Source organism: Trichechus manatus, unplaced genomic scaffold (genome assembly GCF_000243295.1).
Source record: "Trichechus manatus latirostris isolate Lorelei unplaced genomic scaffold, TriManLat1.0 scaffold00026, whole genome shotgun sequence".
NCBI lineage: Eukaryota > Metazoa > Chordata > Mammalia > Sirenia > Trichechidae > Trichechus > Trichechus manatus.
The window spans coordinates 4,919,717-4,938,471 of NW_004443962.1; the positions used below are offsets into that span (position 1 = coordinate 4,919,717).

The 18,755-nt window shown below is 36.4% G+C and overlaps 1 protein-coding gene across 9 annotated transcripts in view; it reads left to right on the forward strand.

Annotated features, from left to right (window-relative positions):
• The window catches only part of DLG1 (discs large MAGUK scaffold protein 1), a 263,904-nt gene that overhangs the window by 77,273 nt on the left and 167,876 nt on the right, over nucleotides 1–18,755 (forward strand). For all 9 annotated transcript variants that reach the window (XM_023728734.1, XM_023728733.1, XM_023728736.1 and 6 more), the window contains one exon: nucleotides 18,142–18,306. In XM_023728734.1, coding sequence (XP_023584502.1) covers nucleotides 18,142–18,306 — 165 coding nt within the window. The remainder of the gene's footprint in view (nucleotides 1–18,141; nucleotides 18,307–18,755) is intronic.

Consider the following 18,755-nt stretch of genomic DNA (forward strand, 5'->3'; position numbering starts at 1 on the left):
AAAATTGGATCAGCTATTCTAGGTCATTTACATTTCCACATTTTAGAATCATATTATCGATATGCTGGAATTGTGATTGACATTCCATTGAATCTCTAGATCTTTTAAGGAGAATGAACATCTTATCTTAGCAGTATTGAATTTTGCCTGCTACAAACATTATGTCTCTGTTTGTTTAAGTCTTCTTAATTTCTTTTAGCAATGTTTTATAATTTCCAGTGAAGCCATTTTGCACATCTTTTGTTAAGTTTCTTCCTAAGTGTTTTATTTCTTTTAGGGTTATTGTAAATGAAATTAAAAAACACTGGGGAAGCGTTTAATTATTTGCCGTTGATAAAAAATTCGATTTGATTAATTAACCTTGTATCCTTCAACCTTGCAAAATTCAACTATTAGTTTTAATAGTTTTGTAAATTGCTTGGAGTTTTTAGTGTAAACAATCATGTCATGCAAATAGATGCAGTTTTACTTTGTCCTTACTGGCTTTTACACCTTTTATTTATTTTACTTGCCTTGTTGCCATGCTTAGGACCTTCAGCATAATGGTGAATAGAAGTGAAGAGAGTAACATCCTTTGCCTTGTTCCCCATCTTAAGGGGAACATGTTCAACATTTCAGCATTAGGTATAATGTTACCTGTAGTGTTTTTTATCAAATTGAGTTGTACCCTTGGATTCCTAGTTTGCTGAGAATTTTATTGTGAATGGGTGTTGAATTGGGTCACATGTTTTGTATATGTCTATTAAAATGATCGTATGATTTTTCCCTTTATTCTGTTAATATGGTGAATTACACTGATTGATATTTCAGAAGTTAAACTAACCTTGTCTTCCTGTAATCTTTTTTTGTTAGAGTGTTTTATCCTTTGGATTAGCTTTTTCATATTCAATTGGCTTAAAAAGATTTTTTTTTTTGTTGTCAATTCAACAGTTTTACATGTATAGTTCAGTCACATTGACTACATTCATCATGTTGTGCAATTGTTACTGCTATCCTTTGCCAAATAATTCCACCATCATTAACAGAAACTCAGTGCCTGCTAAGCAATGACTGCCCCTGTCACCCTCTATCCCACCCCTGGTAACCACAGATAAGCTTTGGTCTCTATACAATTGCCTATTTCTTATAAGTGGAATCATACAGTATTTGTCCTTTTGTGACTGATTTATTTTACTCAGCATCATGTTTGCAAGGTTCATCCATGTTGTAATGTGTATCCAGATTTCATTTCTCTTCGCGGCTGAGTAATATCCCATTGTATGTATATACCACGTTTGGTTTATCTGTTGATGGAATTTAGGTTGTTTTTACCTTTTGGCTCTTGTAATGAGTATTGCAGTGAACATTGGTATACAACTTTCTGTTTGTGTTCCTGCTTTCAATTCTTTTGGGTATATACCTAGAATTAGGATTGCTGGGTCATATAGTAGTTTTATATTTAACTTTTTGAGGAACCACCAGATTGTTTTTCACAGTAGCTGAACCATTTTGCATTCCCACCAGAAATGGATAAGGGTTCCAGTTACTCCACATCGTCGCCAACAACTGTTATTTTTCACTTTTTTTTATGATAGCCATTCTAGTGGTGGTGAGGTGATAATCTCATTGTGGTTTTGATTTGCATGTCCCTAAAGACTAATGAGGTTGAGCATCTTTTCATGTTCTTGTTGACCATTTGTATATCCTCTTTGTTAAAATATCTATTCAAATCCTTCACTCGGTTTTCAGTTGGGCTGTTTTATCTTTTTGTTGTTAAGTTGTTGGAGTTCTTTATATATTCTTGGTATTAAACTACTATCAGATATATGATTACTAAAAATGTTCTCCCAATCTGTAGGTTATCTTTTTACTTTGTTGATAAAGTCCTTTGATGAAGAAAAGTTTTTAATTTTTGTGAGGTCACATTAATCTTTTTCTGTTTTGCTGCTTGTGCTTTTGGTGTCATATTTAAGAATTCATTTTAAAAACTAGGTCCGATAGCAATACTCTGTTTTCTCCTAAGAGTTTCATGGTTTTAGTTCTTACATTTAGGTCCTTGATCCATTTTGAATTAGTTTTTACATATGGTGTGAGGTATGGATCCGGCTTTATTCTTTTGCATGTGAAAATCCAGATTTTCTAGCACCATTTATTAAAGAGACTCTTCTTTCTTCATTGACTTAACACCTTTGTTGCAAATCAACTGACCATAGATGTATTAGTTTATTTCTGGCCTCTCAATTCTATTCCATTGATCTTTATTTCTACCATTATACCAGTACCAGGCTGTTTTGATTACTATGGCTTTATAGTGTTTTCAAATTAGAAAACGTGAGTCCTGCTACTTTATTCCTCTTTTTTAAGATTGCTTTGACTATTCAGGGCCCTTATCATTCCGTATAAAGATTGGCTTTTCTGTTTCTACAAAGAAAGTTGTTGGGATTTTAATGGGGATTGCATTGAATTTATAGATTGCTTTGGGTAGTATTGCCATCTTAACAGTATTAAACCTTCTAATTCATGAACACAGAATGTCCTTCCATTTATTTTGGTTGTCTTTAATTTCTTTTGGTATTTTATTTTTTCATAGTTTTTAGTGTAAAAGTCTTTTACCTTCCTGGTGAAATTTATTTCTTAGGTACTTTGTTTTTTTAAATGTTATTGTAAATTGAGGAATTGTTTAATTTCCTTTTCAGCTTGCTCATTGCTGATGTATAGGAACCCAACTGATTTTTGTGTGTTGATCTTGTATCCTGCCACTTTGCTGAATTCATTTATTAGCTCTAATGTCTTTTGCGTATAATCTTTGGGGTTTTCTATATATAAGATCATGTCATCGGCAAAAAGGGATAGTTTTACTTCCTCCTTCCCAATTTGGATACCTTTTCTTTCTTTTTCTTGCCTAACTGTTCTGGCTAGGTCTTCCAGTACAATGTTGAGTAGCCTCATATGCATGTGAAAGCTGGACAATGAATAAGGAAGACCGAAGAAGAATTGATGCCTTTGAATTGTGGTGTTGGCAGAATATACCATGAACTGCCAAAAGAACGTACAAATCTGTCTTGGAAGAAGTACAACCATAATGCTTCTTAGAAGCGAGGATGGCAAGACTACATCTCACATACTTTGGACATGTTATCAGGAGGAATCAGTTCCTGGAGAAGGACATCACGCTTGGTAAAGTAGAGAGTCAGTGTCAGTGAAAAAGAGGAAGACCCTCAAGGAGATGGATTGACACAGTGGCTGCAACAGTGGGCTCAAGCATAACAAGGATTGTGAGAGTGGCACAGGACTAGGCAGTGTTCTGTTGTACGTAGGGTCTCTATGAGTCGGAATCGACTCAGCGACAGCTAACAACATATATAGGATCATGTCATCAGCAAAAAGGAATCGTTTACTTCCTCCTTCCCAATTTGAATACCTTTTATTTCTTTTTCTTGCCTCATTGCTCTGGCTAGGACTTCCAGTACAACGTTGAATAGCAGTGGTGAGACGAGTATCCTTATCCTGATCTTAAAGATAAAGCTGTCAGTCTTTCTCCATGGAGTATGACATTAGCTGTGGGTTTTTTCACAAATACCCTTTATTATGCAGAGGAATTTCCCCTCTATTCCTAGCTTGTTGAGGGTTTTTATCATAAGGGTGTTGGATTTTGTCAAATGGTCTGCTGCATCAATTGACATGATCATGTGGTTCTTTTCTTTTGTTCTGTTAATGTGGTGTATTGTATTACTTTGATCTTTTCATGTTGAGCTACTTTTGCATTCCTGGGGTAAAATCCACTTGATCATGGCATATAATCTTTTTTAATATGCTTTTAGATTTGGTTTACTAGTATTATTTGTTGAGTATTTTTGCATCTGTATTCATAAGAAATATTGGTCCATGATTTTCTTATGGTTTCTTTTTCTGGCTTTGGTATCATTTCTTAAATGTTTGGTAGAATTCACATCTGGGCCCAGAGATTTCTTGGTGGGAAGAATTTTGATAATAGTTTTAATTTCTTTGATAGGTATGGAAACACTCAGATTTTCTTTCTAATACTGTGTTAGAATATTATATGCGGTAAGATGTGGTTTTCAGGGAATTTCTTAATTTCATCTACCTTTTGAATTAGTTGGCCTAAAGTTATTTATTATATTTTCTCATTATCTTTTTAATTTATCTGTAGGTTTTTTAGTGTTAACCTCTCTTTCATTTCTAATATTGGTGATTGTATTCACTCCCTTTTTCCTTTGTCAGTCTAGAATAGGGGTTTATCCATTTTGTTGTTCATTTGACTTTGTTAATTTTCTCAGTTGTTTGTTTTCTGTTTCATTGATTTCTGCTTTTGTATTAGTTCCTTCTGTTACATCTGGGTTTACTTTGGTTCTCATTTTGTAGCTTATTGCGCTGCATCCTTAGGTCATTGATTTTAAACCTTTTTTTAAAATCAACATTTAAAGCAACAGATTTCCTTCTAGGTACTGCCTTAGCTCATTCTACCATTTTTAATGTTATGTTTTCATTATAATTCAGTTTCAAACCATTTTTAATTTTCTTCTTGAGTTCTTCTTTGACCTGAGTTTTTAGAACTGTGTTGTTTAATATTCAAATATTAGGGATTTTACTAGATATCTTATTGTTGGTTTTTAATTTAATTTTGTTCTGGTCAGAGAATATACTCTGTATGATTTCATTCCTTTTAAATTTGTGACTTGCTTTATGGCCTGGTTAGTTTCCTAGGACTGCCATAACAAATTACCACAAACTGTGTTTGAATAACTGAAATTTATTCTCTTACAATGCTGGAAGCTAGGAGTCTAAATTCAGGGCATTGGCAGGGCCATGCTCTCTTTGTCCTCTCTAGGGGAAGGTCCTTCCTTGTCTCTTTGAGCTTCTGGTATCCCAGCTGTTTCTTGTTGTCTTAGTTATCTAGTGCTACCGTAGCAGAAATACCATAAGTGGATGGCTTTAACAACAGAAGTTTATTCTCTCACAGTTTAGGAAGCTAGAATTCCGAATTCAGGGTGCCAGCTCCAGGGGAATGCTTTCTCTTTCTGTCAGTTCTGGGGAAGGTCATTGTCATCAATCTTCCCCTGGTCTAGGAGTTTCTCAGTGCAGGAACCCCAGGAGTAAAGGATGCACTCTGCTGCCAGTGCTGCTTTCTTGGTGGTATGAGGTCCCCCTGTCTCTCTGGTCAGTTTTCTCTTTTATATGTCAAGAGAGATTGACTCAAGATACAACCTAATCTTGTAGGTTGGGTTCTCCCTCATTAACATAACTGCCTCTGATCCTGCCTCATTAACATCATAGAGGCAGGATTTACAGCACATAGGAAAATCACATCAGATGACAAAATGGTGGACAATCTCACAATACTGGGAATCATGGCCTAGCCAAGTTGACACACATTTTGGGGGGACACAATTCAGTTCAAAACACTTGGCATTCCTTTGCTTTTGAATGCATCTTCACATAATGTCTCCTCATGTGTGACTCTGTCTCCGTGTTCTCCTCTTTTATAAGACATCACTTAGAAGGGATTGGGACCTACTCTACTCCAGAATAAGATTACATTCGTTAGTTAGGCTTTCAGCATATCTTTTTGGGAGACACAGTTCAATCCATGACATGTACTGTGTGTACGCAAAAAGGATGTTTTCTTCAATAGTTGAATGTTGTTGTGTTGTTGTTAGTGTGCCATCAAGACCATTCCAACTCATAGTGACCCTGTGTTACAGAGTAGAACTGTCCCCGTAGGATTTTTTAGGCTGTACTCTTTACAAGAGCACATCGCCAGGTCTTTTCTCCTGCTGAGCAGCTGGTGGGTTTTAAAATCGAACCATCCTTACATTCTTGCGATACACTTTACTTCGTAGTGTTGGATTCAGTTCGCTGTATTTCCTCCCATAATGTTTTTGTATTCATATTCGTAAGTGAAATGGGCCCCTTGTTTTTTTGGATTCTGTAGTCAGAGTGTGCTACCTTTGTCTATTGAATTTGGAAGCTTTTCATCTTCCTTGGGAATGTAGGAATTAGCTATTCCTTAATACAATTTTAAGTGCAGATATAATACATTCACATTATTGTGATCAGTCATATTTTTAGTTCCTTCCATCTTATTTTGCATTTATCATGGTTTTCATGTATGTGTTTTAACTCTTCCCTCCTGTTTCCTAACTGTGGCCAGTTTCAGATTTTTAAAAAATTTCTTCTTTCTTTTCTAATGGTTCATGTTTCTGTTTCTCATTTCTATGCTAGTACTTGTCCTTGAATTTTAACAAGCATTTAAGTATTTATATCAACATCTAAGTTTTATTTATCCCCATACATACACACACCCACAATCACACCCAGCACCTCAGGCTGTGTTGAAATTTGAAATTGGATTCTAGATTGGAGGTTGTTCTCACTTCCTGCTCTTCAGCACGTATGCCTCATCTGTTTTAGAAATTCATTAAACCTCACTGCTGCTTTTATGTTAATGTCATATTTGTAGTTTTTCTTAAAAATGAGGTATATTGGGGTAGGTAGAACAGTGCTAGTGTTTGTATGTGATAAAAAATGTTTCTTTTTAATATATTACTGGAAGAACAAGTATTTATAGGCTGAGAGGTAAGTAGAGGGATTTTTACAAACTAATAATAATTATATTTGTTTAGGTGTTTAGTATTGATTTAAGAACCTTGTGTTAGTAATACTTGTTAATTTTTTATCTTATTTTTAGATTTATTTTAAATTAAAATAAATTTAGAATTTATTTTAAAATTCTCTAATAGATTCAAGAATCTGCATTATTTCCATAATCAGAAAACTAATTCTTTTCAAAGAAAGATTTGTGGAACTTATATAAAAAGCCGTGAAGCAGTCACGTAGTTACATTCCAAATTAAAATAGCTTTCAAGTCACAGTAGTGAGTAATGAAAATAATATTGCCAGTATTGTTAACCAAGCTTAAGGGGAGTGGAAGGTTGTATACCAAGGATACCAGCCTTAAAAGCATAAAAAGGTTGGGGAAATATATTTAGAGTGTTCTTACTATAATCATTTTTAAGTCTCCTTTATCCCTATTCCCTCTTCCCCATTTTGTAATTCATCTCTAGTGTAAGTGTTAAGCAAGTTAGACTTCAGCCATCCCTGTGGGAGGCTTAGTTTTCTATATTTTCTCTGTTAGCAAACCGGTTTTATATAAAATTCTCAGTATTAGGAAGTTTTTGGAAGTAGGTTAAGGTTAACCTCCAGGTAAGAAATACAGATGAATATTTGTTATGCAGTCTAATTGTGGGTCTGGAAAGCTATTTGGAAATTCTTAAATAATAATTGTAATGAACCTAAGGAGTCTCTTTTTTGAATCATTAAAAATAATAATGTAGTTTACCTTTTTATAACTATATTTTGTTATATTGTTGTTGTTGTGTGCCATTGGGTTGATTCCAACTCATAGTGACCCTATAGGACAGAGCAGAACTGCTCCGTAGGGTTTCCAAGTAGTGGCTGGTGAATTCGAACTGCTTATCTTTTGTTATATTCGATTTTCTTAAAGGTTCCCAGAAACTATTTGAAGATCCTCTACGTTTAGCTTGAAAAGATGTCTTATAATACTTGTCTTGAAAGTTGAAGAAGTTGCTACTTTACATTGAATTGTAAATGTGGAAGTTGTTGTGCTGCTGGGTGGAAACCCCAGATTTTGTTCAGCGCAGCTCGTCACAGCCAACAAACAAGAGGCTGAGGTGGGAAATTAGACAGGCGCCTTTGTTTCATTGCTCAGAGAGGAACAGTCGGGGCTGCTGCCTCCAAGACTGCTCACAGGCAGCTTTAGAAGGCGGGCTTTTACAGAGAGCAGACAAGGAAATGTAAATATATCATGAATATTCAGGATTGACCTTTGCACAGGTGTCTACAGCTTGGGGATGACTGCATTTTCTCTAGACAAGGGTTTGATTCCCCAGGATGGAGGAAGAGGTCGATTTTCCTTCATTAGCATGTTGTGTCCACCCAGAGGCAGGGTGCTTATATGTATTTTGTACTTAATGAGCTAATAGGTCACTTAAAGTGCTAAGATGGTGTTGAAAACCTGCTGAAACTGATTGAGGCCAGTCATGGCCGTTCTGTGGTTATCTTGTCAAGGATTATTTCAGAAGAATGTGCAACCTGTTCTGCTCAGTTTAAGAGGATAAGCCAGAGCAAGTATCTCCTAGAAGGCCTGAGCTCTGAGGCTGCCTGTCTAAGTTGTGTTGGGTGGGTGTTTTGGTGTGTTAAACGTTTTCACCACACTAAATAAAAGAAAAAAAAAATAAAGAGGTTGCTAACTTTTGCATTTAAAAATTATCAAAATAGTATGTGTGCTTAGAAATAAATTAATACATAAGCTTCCATTAGGAAAGACAACGGCTTCCTGTTCCACCCTTTTCTACTTTTCAGAGGCAATTTATCTTAACTCTTTATCTGTATCTTTTATGTCTTCTGCTCATTATCTCTGAATAATGTGCTTATATTGCTCTTTTTTAATTTTAGACATTATTGACTTCCTTCTATGATAAGTATTTAGCTCGTATACACCACACGTCACATTCCCCATTCTGTCAATAGAGTTAAGTTTCAGTTTTCATTTTCTGTTTTCTGCTAGTTACCTTGTAATGTGTATATGTTTATATTCACAGTTATTTTAATTCCTCATTTTATAACGAGGATAATAACGTACGATTACTCTTCCTTTCTGATTTCTTCCACTTTGTTCTATACTTGTTCAGTAATAAGATATTGTAATAAGGTCGATAATGCTTATGTTTTGTCTTATGACTGTTAAGTCTTCTACATATTTCCTAAGAGTGGGAAAATCAGTAAACGTTAATATTTTCGAAACCATGCAAACATTGTTCACTGCAGTTTTTATTTAAATATATATCTGTGTGTACACTCAGACACACACACACACACACAGTATTGTTTTTTTCGGTATTTTTGGTTTTCCAAATTCTTGATCAAATTGGATAATTTGATAAAACAAGTTTTTATCCCCCTAGAGATCTCCTTCCTAGTGCCCTTCATTTCCTGGTCTAATCTAGACTTTCCTTTTATGGTTTATATAAGACTATTCTTCATGCTATTTTTGGGTCTCCAGACTTTTGCTTCAGAGTGTCTTTAGGTAACTTCTTAAGAAATGGTCCTTTCTATAATTGAAAGTTTCTGTATCCTCACATTTGAATGATAGTTTGGCTATGTGTGGAGTTCTAAGATTAAAATCATTGTCATTTAAGACTATGAAGATGTAGTTGTGTATACCTGCAGTTGCTGAAGACATGTCTGCTACCAGTCTGATTTTGTTGCTGTTAGTGGGGAGTGTGGACAGGGTAGTTATGTGATAATTTTTTTCTGTTTGGAAGTTTTCAGGATGATCTTTTTATTCTTGGCATCCTGAAATTTATAGTAGTTTAGGTGTAGATTTTGTTTGTTTTTCCATTATTTGGGGCTCTCAGTGGAATTTTTCATTTGGGGAAGATAGCTCATATAATTTGTGTTAATTTTTTTCTGTAAGTTTACTGACCCGTTTGTATGCTTTTTGTGAATATCCCTTTATTATGTTTACGTTTTTTTGTTTTGTTTTTTAATGATTTGTAAGAGCAGTTTATAGTGTGGCTAATAACCCTTCCTCATTGTTTTAACTTTTTTTTTTTTCCCCTATTCTGCCCTGTTGTGTTTTTTCTTAAGGATGGATTTATTTTGGGGGAATGGGAAGAGAATATTTTGGTTTTTATGCCTAGGCCTTCCCAGCATGAGTTGAGAAACAGGCATTTATATTTTCTTCCACCTCCTGTAATTATAATTTCCTTTGTTTTGTGTTGGTGTGACGTAGATTTTGTTATGTTAAAATCATGGTAATCTTTTAAAAATAGATTGCAAAGAATCGTGTGTGGGTAGGGGTTGGGGTATAGATTGTTTTGTAGGTAAAAGAAAAATAATTTTATCTACTGGACTAATTTTCAGTTAGAAATCGAAAAAGCTGAAGAAGTTTTTTTCTTTTTTTTTAAGATAACAGCGAAATTTATTTAACAGGTAACAAAAATATTTTCAACATGTTTAAAATACTTTTCAAAATATCATTTCCAACATCAGTGTTGAACAAACAAATGTTTGTGACATACTTGTATTTGACTGTAGGTTGATGTTTAATTATAACTGTCATTTGTATTTTTTATTGTGCTTTAAGTGAAAGTTTACAGTTCAAGTCAGTTTCTCATAGAAAGATTTATACACACATGCTGTGTGACCCTAGCTGCTCTGCCTGTAATGTGACAGTACAGTCCCCCATTGCATCCCAGATTTCCAGTGTCCATTCAACCAGCTCCTGTCCCTTTTTGCCTTCTCATCTCGCCTCCGGACTGGAGCTGCCGATTTAGTCTCATGTATCTATTTGAGCTAAGAAGCACTCCCTTCACGAGTATTATTTTATGTCCCATAGTCCAGTCTAATCTTTGTCTCAAGAGTTGGCTTCAGGAATGATTTCAGTTCTGGGTTAACAAAGAGTCCGGGGGCCATGTCTTCTGGGGTCCCTCCAGTCTCAGTCAGACAGTTACATCTGGTCTTTTTACTAGAATTTGAGTTCTGCACCCCATTTTTCTCCTGCTCCGTCAGGGGGCTCTCTGTTGTGTTCCCTATCAGGGTGATCACTGGTGGTAGCTGGGCAGCTTCTAGTTTTTCTGGTCTCAGGCTGATGGAGTCTCTGGTTGATGTGGTCCTTTCTGTCCCTTGGACTAATATTTTCCTTGTGTCTTCGGTGTTCTTCACTCTCTGCTCCAGGTGGTTTGGGACCAATTGATGTATCTTAGATGGCCACTGGCTAGCTTTTAAGACGCCAGACACCACTCACCAAAATGGGATGCAGAGCATTTTCTTAATAAACTTTGTTATGCCAGTTGACCTAGATGTCCCCTGAAACCATGGTCCCCAAACCCCGGCCCCTGCTACTCTGTCCCTCAAAGTGTTTGGTTGTATTCAGGAAACTTCTTAGCTTTTGGTTTAGTCCAGTTGTGCTGACTTCCCTGTATTGTGTGTTGCCCTTCCCTACACCTAAGATAATTCGTATCTACTATCTAGTTAGTGAACACCCCTCTCTCTCCCTCCCCACCCTCGTAACCATCAAAGAATGTTTTCTACTATACTTAAACCATTTCTTGAGTTCTTATACTGGTAGTCTCATGCAATATTTGTCCTTTTGTGACTAATTTCACTCAGCATAATGCCTTCCAGATTCATCCACGTTATGAGATGTTTCACAGATTCATTGTTCTTTATCATTACGTAGTATTCAGTTGTGTGAATATGCCATAATTTGTTTACCTATTTGTCCGTTGATGGGCACCTAAGTTGTTTCCATCTTTTTCCTATTGCGAACAGTGCTGTAGTGAACATAGGTGTGCATATATCTATTTGTGTGACAGCTCTTATTTCTCTAGGATATCTTCTAAGGAGTGGGATTGCTGGATTGTATGGTACTTCTATTTCTAGCTTTTTAAGGAAGAGCCAAATTGATTTCCAAAGTGGCTGTACCATTTTACATTCCCAGCAGCAGTGTGTAAGTGTTCTAGTCTCTCCACAACCTCTCCAACATTTATTATTTTGTGTTTTTTGGATTAGTACTAGCTTTGTTGGGGTGAGATGGTATCTCATTGTAGTTTTGATTTGTGTTTCTCTAATGGGTAATGATCGTGAGCATTTCCTCATGTATCTGGTAACCGCCTGAATGTCTTGTTTGGTAAAGGGCCTGTTCATATCCTTTGCCCATTTTTTAATTGGGTTGTTTGTCTTTTTGTTATTGAGATTTTGCAATATCTTGTTGATTTTAGAGATTAGATGCTGATTGGATTTGTCATTGCCAAAAATTTCTTCTCAGTCTGTAAGTTGTCTTTTTACCCTTGGTGAAGTCTTTTGATGAGTATAAATGTTTGATTTTCAGGAGCTCCCAGTTATCTAGTTTCTCCTCTGGTGTTTGTGCATTGTTACTTATGGTTTGTATTTTGTTTATGCCATGTGTTAAGGCTCCTAGCGTTGTCTGTATTTTTTCTTCCATGATCTTTATCATTTTAGATTTCATTGTTAGGTCTTTGATCCATTTTGAGTTACTTTTTGTGCACGATGTGAGGTATGAGTCTTGTTTCATTCCTTTGGAGTGCGATATCCAGTTATGCCAGCACAATTTGTTAAAGAGACTATCTTTTCCCCAATTAACAGACTTTGGGCCTTTGTCAAATATCACCTGCTCATAGGTGGATGAAGTTATGTCTGGATTCTCAATTCTGTTCCGTTGGTCTATGTACCTGTTGTTGTATCAGTACCAGGCTGTTGTGACTACTGTGGCAGTATAATAGGTTCTAAAATCAGATAGTGTGAGGCCTCCCACTTTGTTCTTTTTCTTGAGTAATGCTTTACTTATTCGGGGCCTCTTCCCTTTCCATGTGAAGTTGGTGATTTGTTTTCTTCATCTCATTAAAAAATTTGGATTGGGATTGTGTTGTATCTGTAGATCGCTTTGGGTAGAATAGACGTTTTAACAATGTTGAGTCTTCTATCCATGAGCAAGGTATGTTTTTCCACTTATGTAGGTCTCTTTTGGTTTCTTGCAGTAGTGTCTTATAGTTTTCATTGTATAGGTCTTTTACCTCTCTGGTTAGATTTATTCCTAAGTAGTTTATCTTCTTGGGGTCTATTGATTTGGTTATTTCCTCTTCAAAGTACTCTTTGTTGGTGTAGAGGAATCCAGCTGATTTTTGTATGTTTATCTTGTATCCTGATACTTTTCAGAAATCTTCTATTAGTTCCAGTAGTTTTTTTGTGGATTCTTTGGGGTTTTCTTTGTATAAGATCATATCAGCTATAAACAGAGATACTTTTACTTCTTCCTTTCCAATTTGGATGCCCTTTATTTCTTTTCTAGCCTAACTGCTCTGACTAGGACCTCCAGCACAGTGTTGAATAAGAGTGGTGATAAAGGGCATCCTTGTCTGGTTCCCGTTCTCAAGGGGAATGCTTTCAGACTCTCTTGATTGAGGATAATGTTGGCTTTTGGCTCTGTATAAATGCCCTTTATTATGTTGAGGAATTTCCCTTCTCTTCCTATTTTGCTGAGAGTTTTTATCATGAGTGAGTGTTGGACTTTGTTAGATGCCTTCTCTGCATCAATTGATGAGATCGTGTGCTTCTTGTCTTTTATTTATGCGATGGATTACATTGATTCTTTTTCTAATGTTGAACCATCTCTGCATACCTGGTATCAATCTCATGTGGTCATGGTGAATTTTTTTTTGATATGTTGTTGAATTCTGTTAGCTAGAATTTTGTTGAGGATTTTTGCGTCTATGTTCATGATTGATATTAGTCTGTAATTTTCTTTTTTTGTGGTGTCTTGACCTGGTTTTGGTATCAGGATTGTGCTGGCTTCATAGAACGAGTTTGGGAGTAGTCCATCCTTTTCTATTCTCTGAAATACCTTTAGTAGTAGTGGTGTTAACTCATCTCTGAAAGTTGGGTAGAATTCTCAAGTGAAACCCTCAGGGCTAGGGCTTTTTGTTGTTGTTGTTGGAAGATTTTAATCACCTTTTCAGTCTCTTCTTTTGTTATAGGTTTTTTTAGTTGTTCTACCTCTGTTTGTGTTAGTTTAGGTGGATAGTGTGTTTCTAGAAATTTGTCCATTCCCTCTAGGTTTTCAAATTTGTTAAAGTACAATTTTCCATAGTATTCTGTAAGGATTTTTTAATTTCAGTTGAGTCTGTTGTGATACCGCCTATATAATTTCTTATTCGGATTATTCACTTCCACTCCTGTTTTTCTTTTGTCAGTTTGGCCAGTGGTTTAACATCGATTTTGCTGATCTTTTCAAAGAACCAGCTTTTGTTCTTGTTAACTCTTCCAGTTACTTTTCTGTTTTCTATTTCATTTAATTTCTGCTTTGATTTTTATTATTTGCTTTCTTCTGATGCCTGAAGGCTTCTTTTGCTGCTCTCATTCTATTTGAGTTGTAGGGTTAATATTTTGATTTTGGCCCTTTCTTCTTTTGGGATGTGTGCATTTATTGCTACAAATTGACCTTTGAGCACTGCTTTTGCTGTGTCCCAAAGGTTCTGGTAGGATGTGTTTTCATTCTCATTTGATTCTGTGGATTTCTTTATTCCATCCTTAATTTCTTCTGTAATCCAGTAGCTTTTGAACAAGGTGTTGTTCAGTTTTCACGTGTTTGATTTTTTTTTTTTTTCCTTTTTCTGTTATTGATTTCCACTTTAATGGTTTTATGGTCAGAAAAGATGCTTTGTAATATTTTGATGCTTTGGATTCTGTTAAGGCTTGCTTTATGGCCTAATATGTGCTCTATTCTGGAGAAAGTTCCATGTGCATTGGGAAGTTCTGTGTACATACTTGTCTGCTGTTGGGTGAAGTGTCCTGTATATGTCTGTGAGGTCAGATTGTTCGATTGTGGCATTTAGATCTTCCATGTCTTTATTGAGCTTCTTTCTGGGTATTCTGTGATGTGTTGAAGTCTCCTACTATTATTGTGGAGCTGTCTCTTCTTTTCAATGCTGTTAGAGTTTGTTTTATGTATTTTGGAGCCCTGTCGTTGGATGTGTAAATATTTATTATGGTTATGTCCTCCTGGTGTATGGACCCTTTATTATATAGTGTCCCTCCTTATCCTTTGTGGTGGAATTTACTTTAAAGTCTGCTTTGTCAGAGATTAATATTGCTACTCCTGCTCTTTTCAGATTGTTGTTTGCTTGATATAGTTTTTCCCGTCCTTTGAGTTTTAGTTTGTGTCTTTAAGTCTAAGGTGTGTCTCTTGTAGGCAGCATATAGACGGATCGTGTTTTTTTATCCATTCTGCGACTCTCTGTCTCTTTATTGGTGCATTTAGTCCCTTTACATTCAGCGTAATTATTTATAGATGTGCGTTTACTGCTGTCATTTTTGATGCCTTTTTTGTGTGTTCACAGTTTCTTTGTTCCAGTTAATTTTCTGTGCTGAGTCGTTTTTCTTTATTTTCTTTTTGTCTTTTCCATTGTTGTTGATTTTGTATTTGCTGAGTCTTTATGTTTTTCTTGTTTTTTTATTTTTATATGTAAGATTGTTAGTTTTCTTTGTGGTTACCTTAATATTTACCCCTATTTTTCTAAGTTTAAACCAGTCTTTTATTTTTTTATATTGCCTTGACTTCCTTTCCATATGAAAGATCTATGACTACATCTTTTAGTCCTGCTTATTTGTTTTAATGTCATCTTTTACATACTGATGTCTGTTTCTCTGTTTTTAGCGTTTTAGGGTTGATATATTTTTGTGACTTCCCTATCTGGGTTGATACCTGCTTGTTCTGTCCTTTGTTCAAGTCGTGGGTTGTTACCTGATGTTATTGATTTTCTAACTGGAGGACTTCCTTTAGTATTTCTGGTAGTTTTGGTTTGATTTTTACAAATTCTGCAAACTTCTGTTTATCTGAAAATGCCCAAATTTCACCATCATATTTGAGAGACATTTTTGCTGGATATATAATTCTTTGCTGGCATTTTTTTTTTCTTCAAGGCTTTATATCTGTCATCGCATTGCTTCTTGCCTGCATAGTTTCTGCTGAGTAGTCCAAGCTTAGTCTTATTGACTCTCCTTTGTAGATGACTTTTCATTTTTCGCTAGCCGCTCTTAAAGTTCTCTTTTATCTTTGGTTTTTAAAAGTTTGATTATAATATGTCTTTTTCATTTTCTTTTGGGATCTACCTTACGTAGGGTTTGACAAGCATCTTGGATAGATATCTTCTCATCATTCACGATATCAGGGAAGTTTTCTGCCAGCAAGTCTTCAACAATTCTCTCTGTATTTTCTATTATCCACTGCCCCCTGCAACCCTGTTCTGGTACTCCAGTCACTCGTAGGTTATTCCTCTTGTTAAGAGTCCCACATAATTCTTAGGGTTTCTTTATTTTTTTAAATTTTTTATTCTGATTTTTCCTCAGCTAAGTTGGTGTCAAGTGCTTATCTTCAATCTCACTAATTCTGACTTCAGTTGCCGCAATTCTGCTCCTCTGACTTTCTATTGAGTTTTCTAAAATTCTGAAATTTTATTGTTAATCTTCTGGATTTGTATTTCCTGTCTGTCTTGGGTTCTTGCAGCCTGTTAAATTTGTTATTGTGCTCTTCCGGAATCTTCTTAAGTTCCTCAGTTGCTTTGTCTGTGTGTTCCTTGGCTTGGTCCGTATTTTGCCTGATCTCTTGAAGAACTCTGTATATTAATCTTTTGTGTTCTACCTCCAGTAATTCCAAGAAGTTCTCTTCCTCCGGAAAATTTTTTGATTCTTTGTTTTAGGAGCTTGCCGAAGCCATCATGGTCTGCCTCTTTATGTGATTTGATGTTGACTGTTGTCTCCGAGCCATCAATAAGTTATATTTATTTATTTTATGTTTGCTTACTGTGTCCTAGCTTCTTGTTTTGTTTTATTTTGATATGTCCAAATAGGCTGCTCATGTGAGCTAGTTTGATTATTGGCGCCTTTGAAGCTCTATTGTCCTGTCACCAGTTGGTTAGATCTCTTACTGGGTCTGTGAGCTCAGGAGTCCGTTTACTTTTGTTGTATGAATTCAGCTCAGGTGTCCAGACAGTTGGTCATCAAGTGTGTGGTGCATGCTCTCACCTACAGTCCTAGACGAATGGGTGATTGGAGTAGGCACAGGTATCTGGCTGCAGTAGGGGGTCACGTGCTGAGGAAGACACGGGGCTGATGGCTGCCCCTGAGTGTCTGGGAGGAAAGCATGTCCCTATTCGCTAGAGTGTATAGGTGGATGGGTTTTGTAGCCAGACTATGGGCACCCCATGCTGTTGGCTGTAAGGACTGGGAGGCACTGCTTGTTCTTGGGCTCCTGTCGCAGATTGCTAGGTGGTGTGGGTGGAGCCACCAGTTGTCAAGCCCCTCATGTGGGTAGGTGAGGACCCCGCTTAATGGGCAGAGCGGTGTCAAATGTCATGAACCTGCCACTCCACCATATAAGTTAGGCTTCAGGTATATACCCTGTTATACTGTGCTAATGAGGGCCTACGCTGTTGAAATGGGCCCACACATGTCTGTGCAGGGGAGAAAGGCGTTCAAAGTCCGTGTACCCCTTATGCCTGTGCCTAGCAAAGGAGCTATGCCTGCCCTGAGTTCCCAGCTTAGGGGAGCTGGAAGATTATTTTTTCCTATTTGTTAATTTGTTCCCTCTCCATGGCCTGGAGAATGGCTCAGGATGCGTGACGAGTTCTACTTCCGGCCCAGGGGACACGGCAGTTGTTGAAGCCAGCCTAGGACTGGTGCAGAGTGGGGAGGGAGTAAGTAAATTGGAGAGAGGTTCTTCCCAAATGGGGTGGTTTTTGATCCGCACAGTAGGTTAAACGCATGTACTTATCTTTTGCCGATTGAGTGCGGCTTTTCAATGGCTCTGGAGGCCTGAGCAGATTCTCTGACGCTTGGTCTCTCTTGATGCGGCAAACATGTCCCGAACGCCCCCGCCCACCTTACTGCGCATGCCAGCTGATCCAGCCCATAGGGCACCAGCTCCCTCTGGGTCAAGTCTGGCGACTCCTCGCTGCTTCTGAACCATCTCTCCCTCCTCCTGCCACTCAGTCCGATTCCTCATCTTTACTTTTGATGTTCGGACTCGTAGATCGTCATATATAATTAATTCACTTGTTTTTTTGGGTCTTTGTTATAAGAGGGAGAACTGGAAGCGTCTAACTACTCTGCCATCTCGTCCTTGCGTCCTGTTTTTTTTGTTGTTGTTGTTTGTTTGTTTTTTTCCATTTTTGTACAAGTTAATAAGAAAACCAGGCTAACTTAACTGAATAACTTTGGCTTTTTATGTTGACTTCATTTAAATGGTTATATCTTTAGATATAGCTTAGCTAACATTGAGTAAGAAATGACCACATCAATATTCAGATTTTTTTTCACTGAACTTTGCATTATTTTTAGTAGTCAAATAATTTTATTAAAATATTGGCGTGGCTTCTGAAATGAAGTCCTGCTTCTCAAACTTTATGTATTAAACCATCAAATACATTTTTCATATGATTAAACAGTATTGACTATTTGGCTAGTTATGAAAACAATGATTTGGATTCAGCTCACTTGCTTTTTAGGGCTTCTCCATATTCAATAGCTTGCTTTATTTTGCAGAAATATCGATATCAGGAAGAAGACACACCTCCTCAAGAGCACATTTCTCCACAAATCACTAATGAGGTGATTGGTCCAGAATTGGTTCATGTCTCAGAAAAGAACCTGTCCGAGATTGAGAATGTCCATGGATTTGTTTCTCATTCTCATATTTCACCAATAAAGGTAAGATAATAATTACTGTTTGTTTTGTTGCTACCGCTTTTGTTACTAGTATAGCTCATGCTCAGAAAGAACTGGTCTTCATATAGGTTTTCCTCTTGTTTATATTTTGGTAGTTGTAGGGAATTCTGTAGTATTCATTAGCATTCTAAATAAATTTTTTAAAGATATTTTATATACAAATTTTATTCAGTGATACTGTCTTTAAGTCTAAAAATTCTTATGGAGGCAATGACTACTAGATTTCAAATACTACATGTCTTTAAACATGTGCTTTAAAATTTAGTAGGTATAGAAAAAGCATTAACATTATCTTTTAGGTCCAATATATCACATTTCCTGATTTTATCCCTTTCTCTTTCTCCTCAGAAATAACCATAGTTCTGAATTTGATATTTATCTTTTCCTTATAGTTTTACCATATATGTGGATCGTTGCCACATATGTGGATC